Source organism: Pinus tabuliformis, chromosome 8 (genome assembly GCF_031772625.1).
Source record: "Pinus tabuliformis cultivar Carrire ecotype Pingquan chromosome 8, CPIR1, whole genome shotgun sequence".
Classification (NCBI taxonomy): Eukaryota; Viridiplantae; Streptophyta; class Pinopsida; order Pinales; family Pinaceae; genus Pinus; species Pinus tabuliformis.
Window position 1 is genome coordinate 1,994,473,712 of NC_142294.1, and position 13,890 is coordinate 1,994,487,601.

At 42.1% G+C, this 13,890-nt stretch overlaps 1 protein-coding gene across 1 annotated transcript; it reads left to right on the forward strand.

Annotated features, from left to right (window-relative positions):
- Positions 1-4,646: 4,646 nt before the first annotated feature.
- On the forward strand, positions 4,647-10,231 carry LOC149244448 (uncharacterized). The gene is made up of 5 exons (XM_089371545.1): positions 4,647-4,923; positions 5,074-5,342; positions 5,412-5,926; positions 6,208-9,107; positions 9,225-10,231. The coding sequence occupies exons 1-5, from the start codon at positions 4,647-4,649 to the stop codon at positions 10,229-10,231; spliced, it is 4,968 nt and encodes a 1,655-aa protein (XP_089227671.1).
- Positions 10,232-13,890: the final 3,659 nt, after the last annotated feature.

Consider the following 13,890-nt stretch of genomic DNA (forward strand, 5'->3'; position numbering starts at 1 on the left):
TGTGGTCGGTAAGCCCAACCGCTTCACGACCTCTGCCGAAATGAGGTTCTTTTGACTCCCGCTATCAACAATGAACTGTATCGGGGAGCCCTTTACCCACATCTGGGAGTGGAAGAGACGCTCCTCCTCCTCTGGATCTTCGGGTTCATTTTTCTGGATCTTTGCGGTAGCAACAGTGGCGCTGGGATCCGCATCAATGATCTGCTTCCCTTTTTCATACCCCTTATCGGGTTCTGACTCAGAGTCGGAACATGCATCTGATTCTGAAACCTTTAGCTCAGCCACCAGTGACTGCTTGGCCCGACACTCACTTGTGTTGTGAGTGGAGCTCTTATGGAACTCGCACCATTTTCCAGTGTCCTTTCTCGGCTTCGCGGCGTTGCTCTTTGCTTGCAGCTTCGGCTGGTTGTCTTGGGCTGTCCTGCCTTGGCTTTGTCCTTTGTTCTGTGGTTTAGGGGCACCTTTCCCCTGCTTTGGATTCGCAGATCCAAAGTCTCGCTTCTTTTGTTTAAACTTCTGCTCGACCTTGACGGCATACCGGTATGCTGCGCCGAGCGAGGGGATGTTTAGGAACTGTATTTCTTCCTGGATGTACTTGTGCAGGCAGCCACGGTATTTGAGTATCAAATGTTGCTCCGAATCCTTGATACCCAACTTTGTGCGAAGGGTATGGAAAAGATTGGTGAACTCCGGCACATCTTGGTCCCTTCCCTGCCGCAGCGTGGTCCACTTTATGTATTCATCCTCATAGCTTCCGACAGGGTAGTACTGCTCCTTGATGGCATCCCAGAATGAATCCCAGGTGGGTGCGGCTGAAAATAGTGAGCCAGTACTTTCATCCTTCTGCTCGCAGTAGGTTTCCCACCAGTCCTTGACGTGGGGGGCTGCTTTGAGAAGAGCAAAAACAATCTTTTCCCGACTCGAAAATTCATGAACAGAAAAATAACCCTCTAGCAGATTTAACCATTTATCTACGGCATTGGCGTCTATCTGACCCTCGAATATGGGGATTTCAAAATTAACTTGTACCTTAAAGGGTGTGGCGTTTCCAGAGGAGCTGCTGGAAGCCGATGCGCCGCTTCTGGGTAGCCGCTGAAGGATCTGCGCAAAGCTGTCCATCATCGCGTTCCGTTGTCGCTCGAGCGCTTCTTCGAGCAAGATTTTGATGGGATCTCCTGCCCCCTCGTCTTTCTTCTCGTCTGCCATGGGAGGCCGTCGGGATTTGCGAGGCTGGTCTTGCAAAGGTTCAACCAGTTCAAGCCCTAACTCCTTATATCCCGACCTTGTTGGGGACATGCAAAGAAAAACAGAGAAAAAGCAGACCGCTCTGATACCACTGATTCGGATTTAAACAGGAACGCAACAAATTACAGAGATAACCATATACACAAAGATGCAGCGGAAATAATACTTCATTTCATTAATGGAAAATACTGAAATATGCTTACAAACAGAAATGGAAATAAACTAGCTAGGGCGATGGTAGCTTATCTCTGAGAAGAGATGTGATGGCTACATGCCTCTGAACTGTGTTACAATGAGGCTCGAAGGCCTATTTATTGTTGAGAAACAATGGAAAAACCCTTAACATTCCAAAACCTAACCCTAGGAGATGAAACGCCAAACTGTGGGCCCCGTTTGGGGGTAAGTTGGTACATCAACTTCCCGGGGTCGTAACTTTGGCATATGATCTCCGTTTGATGCGTACAATAGCTCATTAGAAAGATCTATCCGAGCACTATCATTGTTGGAACGGGCAACACCAGTCCATTCCATGGACTCGTGTTGTCCCCGGATTTCCCAAAAAACGTCGTTTAGGGCCTCAAAACGGCTCCGGAAGTTCAGGACCCGAAAAACTGCTAAAAATAGTAAGTTGTGCTACAATTAAGGAAACTGAAAATGCTGAGAAAGACAATGGTGGGGGTCCAGGTGGACTTGGCAGGTGGCCACCAATATCCACCTGGATCATCAAGCTGGTACCCTTTCGGCTAGCCTTGCAGTCAGCTCAATAGCAGCAGCGCAGATGTTGCGCGCGCGGATGACGAATACCATAGTGCTGCCGGAAGGGGCACTAGTGACATCAAATGAGGCCGACAGGCCTACATTTAGTGTGTTGAAAGGTCTTGGTCTCAATACGGTTGCACTCCCGTGAGAGACCTTATATGTTTTGCAGGATGGGATAACTGCAGAGCTGCGAGCTAGGGAGAGCCATGCACTACAAGTCCTTAGTGAGCAGAAAATCAATATGGAAACCCTGAGCTTGCAACACGACGAAGTGGTGTTGCAGAATCAACAACTGGTACAAGTAATAGACGATGCTTGCTAAAGCGTCCCGGAGCTGGCCATCCCAACAGACATGTGAGCAGAGTCGCAGATCCACAAGTTAGCAGCAGAGGTACGCAAAGCACGACAGGAAATGACAAAGGTTCAACTGGAGCTGAACCTTCAGATCGCTGAGCTGCGGTTAAAGGTGCAACCATGGAAAATTTTAGGGGCGAATTTTCGCCCTTGGGCTAAATTAAGGGGTTTTCTATTTTTATTGTGTGAATATTTTGTATCATAGTACATTGTTACAAATCGCCTCAAATCTATTTTATAAAAAAAATTAGGTATGGAGGTTAGCCCACCCTATTTTAAGGGGGAGGGTAAGAAAAGTAAATTTAGCCCTTGAAATTAGGAGTTACAATCTTCCATTCACCCTCATTTTCAAGAAAATGTATTTATGATAGTTATAAATAAAAATATAAATACAGTGGAGGTATGGTAAATAAATAAAAGCTCTTTTTATACTTACTCCAAAGGTATGGTAAATAAATAAAAATACAAATAAACTAGAGGTATGGTAAATAAATAAAACCTCTTTTTATATTTAGTCCATAATCCTTTTTCTATTTAAGAAGGCTCAAAAACAAGGTTTCATTTAAGTGAATCCTATGGTCCAAATACCATATTTATAAAAGAGGTATAGTAAATTAATAAAAATATAAATAAACCGAGAGGTAAGGTAAATAAATAAAACATTTTTTTATATTTACTCCATATGTCACCTTATATTTATGAACACTCAAGCGTGTAAATAAATAAAAATATAAATAAAGTGGAGGTATGGTAAATAAATAAAACCTCTTTTTATAGTTCAAAGGTATGGTAAATAAATAAAAATATAAATAAACTATAGGTATGGTAAATATATAAAATGTCTTTCTATATTTAGTCCATAACCCTCTTTCTATTTAAGAAGGCTAAAAAAGAGGGTTTATTTAATTGAATCCTATAGGCCAAATACCATATTTATAAAAGAGGTATGGTAAATAAAAATAAATAAACAAGAGGCATGGTAAAAAAATAAAACATTTTTTATATTTACTCCATAAGTCGCCTTATATTTACGTACACTCAAAAAATGTGTTATATTTAGGTGAAGCCTATGGGCCAAATACCATGGGCCAAATTATTATTAATACCATGCAAAGAGACAATATTAACCCTAATATTAGTATTAATAATAATAAAGATGGCACATGGTATTGACCCATGGTATTCACATGGAATGCAGCCTATTTAAAGGGGGGAATTAAACTAGCATAGATCCATCTTTACTCTGGATCAAATATCGTGATATGCAAATTAACATAGAGTGAAAAAATATTTGATCCCTCTCGGGGCTTGGTAGATCAAGAATAAAAATGGATCTTGTAATTTAATGTCACTTAAACATTTTAACTTGGTTAAAATAAAAAAATAAAATAAAAAGAAATTATTAATTTTTATAAATTACTAATAGTAGTTTTTAAGCTCCAGGTTTATGGTAACCCATGGTAATACCATAGTATTCATGTGAGCATAGACTATTTAAAGGGGAAATTCTATCTGCTTAGATCATCTTAATTCCGGGTCTACCAAGTGCTAGGAGGGATAAATAGATTTCATCCCTCTAAGAGTGGTAGATGTGGAGTTAATATGGATATAGGTTGGTTTTTATGATAATGAAGATATTAAATAGACTTAGGAAATTGTATTGTAAAAAAAATCTGAAGGTGAATGGTTAAAGCTACATTTAGTCACTTCACAAAATTTAGTAAAAAATACCGTTATCTCCATTAATATTGGTTTTTTTGATTTAACAAAAAAAATTCAAAACAATGAAATCTTAACTCTTTCCGCATCACCCTCACAGAAGAGAGATAGTCGCTGCCCAAATTTCCCACCATTTTTCAAACATTCTCAATATGATATCTTCATGAAAAAGTTAAGGTAGTGATCTTGGATTAGTTGTTTGAAAAATATGCTGGTTTGTACAACCTTTCATCTTCTCTGCTATTCTTAGTTTGTCATAATGATCTGTAGGGGTTGGACCACTGCACCATATTGTCCTAAAAGGCGAAGATTGTGCACCAAAAAAGAAATTAATCCACATGTTACAACACTGTTAAAAATGGTATGAAGGTAGTGAATTATGCTAATAAGAAATTTAGATTGGGAGAGACATAATTAAATTTTATTATTTGATTGAAGATTTCAAATTTTGTGCACCAAAAAGGAAATTAATCCACATGTTACAACACTGTTAAAAATGGTATGAAGGTGCTGCGCGCGCGCGAACCTGAGATCGACCTCGGCCTGGGATCGCTTGATCGAACTTCAGCATGGACCCTCCGGATCCGCCCGGTGGGGATCCGGAGCTGCAAAGAGCCTTCTCCAATCTGGTAAAGTCTCTACCTCCGCAAAGACCTAGACCAACAACAACAAAGTTTGTGAAGAAGCTTGATGTATTACAAGAAGTTCAGCTGCCTCCTACGATTCCGCGCATGGCAGCCATTTCCTTAGCAGAGAAAGGGTTAATCGGGCAATTTACAGGACTGTGGCCATCACCCAGAACAGTGCAAAGATGGGTCGAGAGAAACTGGTCGGACAAGATCCAGGGTAAAATATCCATCAGATTCTGTGGCAGAGGATATTATACTTTTCATTTTGAAACCAAAGAGGATAAAGATCTAATATTCAGAAATGGGCCTTACTTTATGGACTCCAGAGGCCTCTATCTCAATAAATGGACTCCGGATTTTGATCCAGAACTTGATATACCAAATGCGGTCCCAGTTTGGGTTAGATTGCCTCACCTTCCCCTTCACTGCTGGGGGGACGACTCGGTTAAAGCAATAGGAAATGCGGTCGGGAAATATATAGATCGCAGTGAACCCAAAGACAACATGCAGGCGTGTGCGCGGATTTGTGTAGAAGTTGATCTGGGACGAGGACTGCCGGAAGCGATCAAACTGAAAGTTGATGACTGGTGCCATATTCAGCAGTTGGACTACGAGCAGATTCCCTTCAAATGCAAGGTATGCCACGAATATGGACACTTTGCAAATAGATGCACTAAAATAGTTAATGTAGAATCTGATGAGCAGGATGGGCAATGGGAAACTGTAAAAAGGAAAAAATCTTCTCCACCCCTCAAATCTTCGGAACCTGAGGCCCCTGGTCCTTCCCATCAGCATCCTTCCCGTCAGCAACCTTCCCTTCAGCAACCCTCCTCCTCCCAGCAACCTCCCCTTCAGAATCCTCCCTCATCTCCTCGGCTTTCCGACCCTCCTATCCCTCCATCCTCTAATCCCTTCGTGATCCTCTCCGAGGCTGATTCTGGGCCTGATTTCCCTTCCACTGATCCTCCTCTCCATCCTTCCTCTCCCCACACCTCTCAGCCCTCTCTTGATCCTCCTTCTTCTAGGATTACCAGGAGCTCCTCAAAGGAACATGGAGCGTCCAGTGATGTTCCTAAAAAGCATGGACCTGGCAGGAAATCGGCTAAGCAGCAGAGGGAAGAAAATGCAGAGAAAGACATAGCCATGGGTTCCCAGACTCCAATAGAGTCATTCATTCTTGGACGCTTGGAAAAAGAAAATAGTAACAAAGGCAATGAGAGGCGAGCACCTCTCCATGTAACCAGTAAATCATGATGAAAATACTATCTTGGAATAGTAGGGGATTAGGGCACCCCTCCAAGATAGCTGCCCTCAAGGATCTAATACACAGTGAAAGTCCTGAAATCGTTCTTATCCAAGAAACAAAGCAAGACCAGTCTGAAATTAGCAGAGTAATAAGCCAGCAAAAGCATTTCAATGGATGTGCAAGCGAAGCAAGAGGAGCCTCAGGCGACATACTAACTATGTGGGATAGCAATAAATGGATCTGTGATTCCACCAGGGTCCATCAGAACTGGATTCGAGTCACACTGGAAAACAAAACTGGCGGCCCAAAAGTAACAGTTTACAACATATATGCGCCGAATCAGTACAGAGAGAAAGAAGTGTGTTGGAACACATTCGAAGAAAGTATAGAAGAGGAGCAGAACAATAATCTCATTATAGCTGGAGACTTAAATCTGGTGATGCACGCCAACGAAAAAAGAGGAGGGAATTTCACCCCTGATCCTTTCAGAAGACAACTTGAGACTATCATGCAGGAGCAAGAACTTGTTGATATCAGACCCAAAAACCGTAGGTACACCTGGAGTAACAGAAGAATTGGCGCCGGCAATATCATGGAACGTCTTGATAGGTTCCTTATAAGTATAGCATTCTTGTCCACCTTCACTACAAGCCATTCAAATATTCTCAATGTTTCAGCCTCTGATCATTACCCAATAACGCTCACTCTTCATAACCAATGTCAGTTAGGACCCATACCCTTCAAATACTGCTCCATTTGGAATCGCTCCCCAGCAGCAAAAGATGTGGTGCGGCAGGCTTGGATTCAACATGTGGAAGGATCGCCAACATATATTTGGGAGACAAAACTGAAGAGAGTAAGACAGGCTCTAAAAAATTGGGCAAAGAACAATTATCAAGAGCCTGAGGTGAACAAAAAGAAAATTAAGCAAGAGCTAGAGGAAGTGCAACAAAGAATTGAAGCTCTTGGGCTATCCCAGCAAACTAAAGAGCAAGAAACTAGATTATATTCTCAGCTGAGTCAAACTATAAGGGACGAAGAAACAAAATGGAGACTGAAGTCCAGGCAACTCTGGTTGCAAGAGGGGGATAAAAACACAGCGTATTTCCACAAGCAGGCCACGGTTCGAAAGGCCAAAAATACAGTCAGCACAATAAAGGATAATGAGGGGAACAGTTACAACACTCAGGAATCTATAAAGGAAGCAGCCACCAAACATTTTAATAGCCTTCTAACTGAGGACAAAGGTGAGGAGGATTATTCAAGCATGCTGCAACATCTGTCCAAAGGAGTCACTCAAGAAATGAACAGCAGTCTCAGAAAAGAAGTAGAAGAAGAAGAAATCCAAGCAGCAATTTGGAGCTTACACCCAGATAAAGCTCCAGGACCTGATGGGTTTCCAATCAGCTTTTATAGAGAATATTGGCAGATGATCAAAAAAGATCTCTCAAAGATGATTCGTTGGGTTCTTAAAAAAGGCAAAATGGGGGGATTTACAAACTCCACCTATCTAGCCTTAATCCCCAAAGAGAACAGACCTTCCACCTTTTCAAGATTTCGACCAATATCTCTATGCAACTCAGCATATAAAATAGTTTCAAAAATTCTTGCATCCAGGCTCAAGCCATATCTCCCATCCCTGATCTCAGAAAACCAAGGGGGCTTTCTCCCTAATAGGCACATCACTGATTCTATCCTTCTTGTGCAAGAGGCCATCCACTCAAGTTTAAGTAGAAAAGAGAAAGGGTTTGTTCTTAAGTTGGATCTCGCCAATGCTTTTGATAGGGTAAGGCATTCCTTCCTGTATGTTGTACTTCATAAAATGGGATTCGACCCCTCCTTTATCACAATGATCAAAGCTTGTATAACGGATCCCTGGATCTCCCCCTTAATTAATGGGAGGCCGTGTGCTGCATTCCAATCTTCTCGTGGCCTTAGACAAGGCTGCCCCCTATCTCCTTACTTGTTTATCCTTATGGCTGAATCATTCAGTCAAACCTTGGATTACAACCGGAGAATAGGTCTAATCACTGGCATCAAGATCGAACATGGAACAAAGAACATCAATCACTCTCAATTTGCAGATGATACTCTCTTAATAGGAGGAGCTTCCACCACTATTGCAAGGCGCTTTAAGAAGATTTTAGACCAATTCATGGATTACTCAGGTGGGAAGGTCAATCAGATAAAAAGTTGTATATATGGTTGGAACACACCAAATCATATCATCCATAACATTGCAAGTATATTTGGAGTCTCCTGCAAACTAGTCTGGAATCATTTCTCCTATCTAGGGATGCCTGTAAGTATGGGACCGCTGAAAGCTGATACCTGGAACGAAATTCTTGACAAAATAAAGAGAAAAATCCAGCAATGGGGCACCATGTGGCTGAATCCAGCAGGGCGTCTAGTTCTTCTAAAATCAGGTATAGCTTCTCTTCCCATATATCGGTTCTCCTTATATCAAGCTCCTGTTGTTTTCCATCAGAAAATGGAAAGAGCTCTCAGGCATTTCCTTTGGCAAGGAGGGAAAACGGAAAAAAAGAAATTCAATCTTGTAAGCTGGAAGAACATCATTCAATCTCAGGAAAAAGGAGGATTAGGCATCCGTTCACCAAAATTGCTAAATTTAGCACTTGGAGCAAAAATAGTTTGGAGGTTGATCACTGGGCCTGCAGCGTGGTGGAAGAAGGTTTTAGAAGCAAAATACCTGACCTGCACAAGGCACCAACTCTTGGAGACTAATATACCCAGCAGGGATAGTACAAAAATTTGGCAACTCTGCAAGAAGGCCACTACCTTTATGTCTCAGAATATATCAAAGGTCCCAGGAGGGGGGAGTAGCATCAACTTCTCCACAGACAGAATTTTAGGGCAGCATCCCATTGGAACAAACTTGGAGGCAATCCCTGCCATAAACTGGCTCAATGGCAAAGGAATAATGCACTTGGCCCAAATATCACATTGGGACAACCACTCTCAAGCATGGACAGGTTGGAACTTCCCGGATCATCCCAGGGAGCTAGACACTAGCCTCACTATCCTAAAGAACCTTCTACACAGCAAAGCTCCGATCCAAAAAGGCAAGCATGATGGATATCGTTGGGACCCAACTGGAACTCAATACACGGTTAAAGCTGGACACCAATTTCTATGTGAGAGCAACTTCCATCAGGAAGTATGGAACCAATGGAAACTTGTTTGGAGAGCAGAAGCCCCCCCCAAAATCAAATTTTTCATTTGGTTGCTCTTGAAAGGAAAAATATTAACAGCGGAAAACTTAAAGAAAAGAGGCATAATGGGGCCATCCAGATGCCCAAACTGCTGTAGATCAGAGGAAACAATCCAGCACCTGTTTGTAGAATGTCCGGTGGCTGATGAATGTTGGAGAAAGATGGCCTCAATAGGGGGAGCTTCCTGGGAGCCTCAGGCAACTATAGCAGAAACGATACACAAGTGGAGAAAGAACTGTCCATGGAAAGAGAAAAGGAGTAAATTGGTGCAAAGGGTATGGAACACCATTCCCCTAACACTTTTATGGCGCATTTGGTTGGCAAGAAATGGAAAGGTTTTCCAGGAGAAAGGCTGTTGTACCAGGATAATTTGTCATAAGGCAAAAATGCTAGCGGAGGAGACAATCACAAATCACACCAAAGGCAAGATAGAGGCAACTAAATATAGCATAGAAGAGAGAAACCTGATCAGCTATGTTTTAGAGAATACTGCAAGCGCTCAGGAAACAAATCAAGCAAGAACACAACTGAAAGAAACAAGTAGCCCATGGAAACTGAGGCTAAAGGACGAGGAATTTTCGAATTGGCTGAGAAATTGTAACAGGTTCTATTTATTTTTCGATGGAGCTTCTAAATCGAACCCGGGCCAAGCTGGCGCAGGGGGTCTAATTTGCAATGCAAATGGAGAGAGCATGCTTCATTTCGAATGGGGGCTAGGAGAAATTTCCAACAACAGGGCAGAGGGATTAGCATTATACCAGGGCCTCACGCAGCTGCTAAAGCTAGGGATACGAAAAGCAGTGGTTTTTGGGGACTCAGCTATAATTATCAGGCTTATGGCGCAGAGACAGAGCACGCCGAATATCCTCCTCCAGCAGATAAACCACCGGAATCAGATTCTCCATGCTTCAATGGAAGAGATCGAATACTACCACATATTACGGGGCTTGAACAAGGAGGCTGATAAGTATGCCAACAGGGCATGCGCGCGCTCCAAGGGCAGCCTGAGTTGTAATAACATTGTCTCTTTGCAGCCATTACCATGAATCTACAACGGTTAGTCAACAGCAGGTGTACCATAACTGACAGTAGTAATGACATCAGACAAGAAGTCAGAGCCGATGACGGAGCAGGTAAGGTAGGCAGGATTTGGATCAGCATTGAAATCAGAACATCGATTCATTACATGGAAACCAAGAGAAATCCAGCAGAGAATCGTCCTTGCAGTAGGATCTCATTTGCGGTTCATGATACGCATTTGACCAACCTGTGGACTACTTCGAGCCATAGCCGGGCATTTTCCCGCCCACACAGCAAGCAAATCGTTTCTATTTATACCTCAGATGGCAGAAATACCCAATACAGTAAGAAAATCAGTTTCTCCAGGCATCAGAGCATTATTGTTCCCGTTCAGTTCCATTCAGCCCGAGGGAGTTGTTATTGCGACCAGCAGAAGCATAACAACCCTGTGAGAGTCGTGACCGCAGTCTGCAGTAAGCTAAGAGCTCAGAGGACCCGCGCTAAAGAAGCCAACAACGCAGACAGGGAATTTTCAGAGACAATGGCCCGTTCAGAAGATTGCTTCCACTGCAGAGACCTTCAGGCAGAGTTCGAGGAGCTGAGAGCGCAACAACGTGCACTGGAGGATCAAGTCCGAAGCCTGGAAACGCGAATGGAAGACCAGTTCAGAGTACTCAATGAGAAGTATCGGGCAGAGATCAATTTGTTCCTACACAGAGTCAATTCTCTACATGAACAGTTCAGCAACTTGTCCAACCGGTGCAGCCATGCAGAAGAATCGATAGTAGTTCTCAAGTTCATGATGGACAAAAAGTTCAAGGAAACCCCTTCTTCCTCCAGTGCAAAACAGAATGAGCCGGACCCATACCCAGAAGAGTCCACAGCAAGGAAGATCAGCCATATAGAAATAGACTAGTTATGTTTTGTAGTTGTAAATTTTGGTGCTTGCAATATGTAAGGATTTACAGTAGTATAAGAAGCCTTAGAGGCAGGAAAATCAGAACAAGGAGCAAGGAATGGACCCTTTTTGTAATTCCTTGGATCCATGAAGTTCAGGAAATACTGTATGTATGGCGAACAGCCTCTTCTTTTTTCAGATTATAATATAGCAACCGAAGTTTGTCTAAAAAAAAAAAAAAAAATGGTATGAAGGTAGTGAATTATGCTAATAAGAAATTTAGATTGGGAGAGACGTAATTAAATTTTATTATTTGATTGAAGACTTCCAATTAAAATAATAATAAATCTACATTTATATATTGATTGGAAGGCTTCTGACAACGGTCGCTTCTTTCCATTAGATCCCCTTCAGGCCTTTGAGATACCTACTACTTCATTATATTATATAGTTGGGGCTTGCTACTTCTTGGTGTGTTGGGGTAAACAAACTTGATGTTTTTTTTTTTTTAATCTCGCAGTTGGAGTCTATGGAATAAGAAAGAAATTTGATAGCTTGGCAAAAGTGGTAGCTTGACAAAAGTGGTAGAGAAAACATTAATCTCTCCTACCATGACAAACATGGCCACTAAAACTTGCAACATTGTTTGTAGGAAGTGAAAATTATGTTTATTTTTTCCAAACATGTATGTTAGTATATTACAGTTTAATGAATATGTTTTATTATTATTATATATGGTTTTATACTTTAACAAAACATTCGCCAAGACTTCACAATATTTTATTATTCAGTGAAAGATTTTCCAAGCTCTTACAAGATTTTATAATTTAGTGAAATATTCGCCATGACTTTACATGATAATATAATTTGGTGAGAGATTTGCCAATATATATATATATATATATATATACATACACATTATATTAGTGATAAAATCGCCTCCCATTTTTCCTATGTATCATGGGGATTCGCCCATTTATTATACATATAAATTTAAGGTGGTTTTTAAAATTTTCCCTGGGCGCAGTCGTTCACCCTTCTGGAAGTCAGAGAACAGCACGCTAGTGCTATCGCAGCGGGACTAGATGAGATTGGCGGTGCAGTGCGAGACTGCATCAGTATGTTGGAAGAATCACTTGTTGTCCTCACAAATATACAGGAAGACCCCAACATCCATCACTTGTAGACAGAGGCGTGAGAACTACAACAGTAGTATGACAATGTCCGAGGGACTTTGCAGACGATGGTCCTCACTAAGCGGCTCGCGCGGATGTAATAGGCTAAAGCGCTGAAAGAGCAGGTGGACACGACATGACACAGGGAAGCAGTCCTGAAGGCGCACGTTCAGCCTTAGATCGACAAGGCCTTCACCATCACAGCAGAAATTGAAGGCAAGCTCGCACACATGCAGGGGATGCATGTATTGATGCAGAGAAGCACTCCCGACACAGATGTCTCGAAACAACGTATGCAGTAGATCCAGCAAGCAGCAGCCCAATGTGCTAGAGACCTTGCCGTAGTCCGAGAACAGTAGGAGGGACTCCGCGCTGACAGAGTGACTCGAGGGCAAGTGATGATGTTTGTGTTCGGGGCTTGTTGGGCATGGAATCCCCCCAAGGCATGTTTTGGGGCTTAAAGCCCAAGTTTTGACCAAATCTTGTTGTAAAAGCTCTGCGAATTGCGGGAGAAGGCGCGAAAGTATGATAGAGTCACGGGGTTGTCCGCCCTAGTTTTGTAATGTAATGTTGGCTGGATAGACCTACCCATGGTCCGCGGACCATGGGATTGTATAAATAGAGTGAGGCTCTAAGTGTAAAAGATAACAAATGAAGAAGAATGAGAAGTCTAAGTGATTGAGTCGAAGTGTAAAGTGTGTCTGTGGGTCATAGAGTAGGAGAAGGCTTTGCAGCTGTATGTGTAGAGGCCTAGTAGTCTGCAGCTGAGTGTGTGGACCCTTGTAGCTGAGTGAGTAGGGCAAGTCGAGTCTGTAACCATTGGATGAATCAATAAAGAGAAGTTTTGCTATAATTATGTGTATCTTTTCCTGGTTTAATGCATGATTGGATATAATTTGCAAATATATTGTTTATTTACTACGTGAACCTGTATGAATGTTTTGTATTGTTAAGTATAACTTAAGACATTTAAGTAGGGGAAGGTGCTTAAACAATACTGGAAGATAAATAAGATCTCAAGTAATAGTGCAGAGCGTGGCACAACCCTTGGTTAGGGTTGTGTGAAGGAAGTGTATCAGACCGCGAGGAATGGGAAAGTGCATAAAGTAGCCTACGCGCAAGGACAAACAGTGGACCAATCGAACTCATCAGACATCTCAAGGGTGTGGAAACCTGGTTCTAGCACCCTCCCATACTACTTCGGGTGAAACCTCAGTTTGTGTTCCGCAGATTATTGCTGAAAGGGCCAGTAGTACAAGGATTTGTTTGGCTAATTAACTCTGAACCTGGGTCAGGCCCCAACAAGCCAACAATAGTGGAAAAACCTTTGGACATCTTGGATAACCGCCAAAGCTAATTTTTTGACGTGAGTATATTTGATCTTGATATCATTCAAGTTACGACTCAAATAATAAACAGGATGTTTAGACCCTACATTGTCTACTTGGACCAGTACCATAGCAATGGTTGTAGTTACAACGATGAGATACAAGAAGTAATTGTGTTGGTAATCTTGGGGATAGAATAAGAATGCCTGAATCAGAATATCTTTCAAGGCATCGAACATCGTTTGGGTTGTGTCATCCCAATGGAAGGGAACCCCTTTCTTTAA

Excerpts from the sequence above, each read along its gene's own strand:
- LOC149244448 (XM_089371545.1), top strand. The coding sequence starts at position 4,647 with ATGGACCCTCCGGATCCGCCCGGTGGGGATCCGGAGCTGCAAAGAGCC. Across the intron at positions 4,924-5,073 it reads CTGGTCGGACAAGATCCAGG|AACTTGATATACCAAATGCG; the intron begins GTAAAATATCCA and ends ATTTTGATCCAG. Across the intron at positions 5,927-6,207 it reads AGTAACAAAGGCAATGAGAG|GGTCCATCAGAACTGGATTC; the intron begins GCGAGCACCTCT and ends TGATTCCACCAG.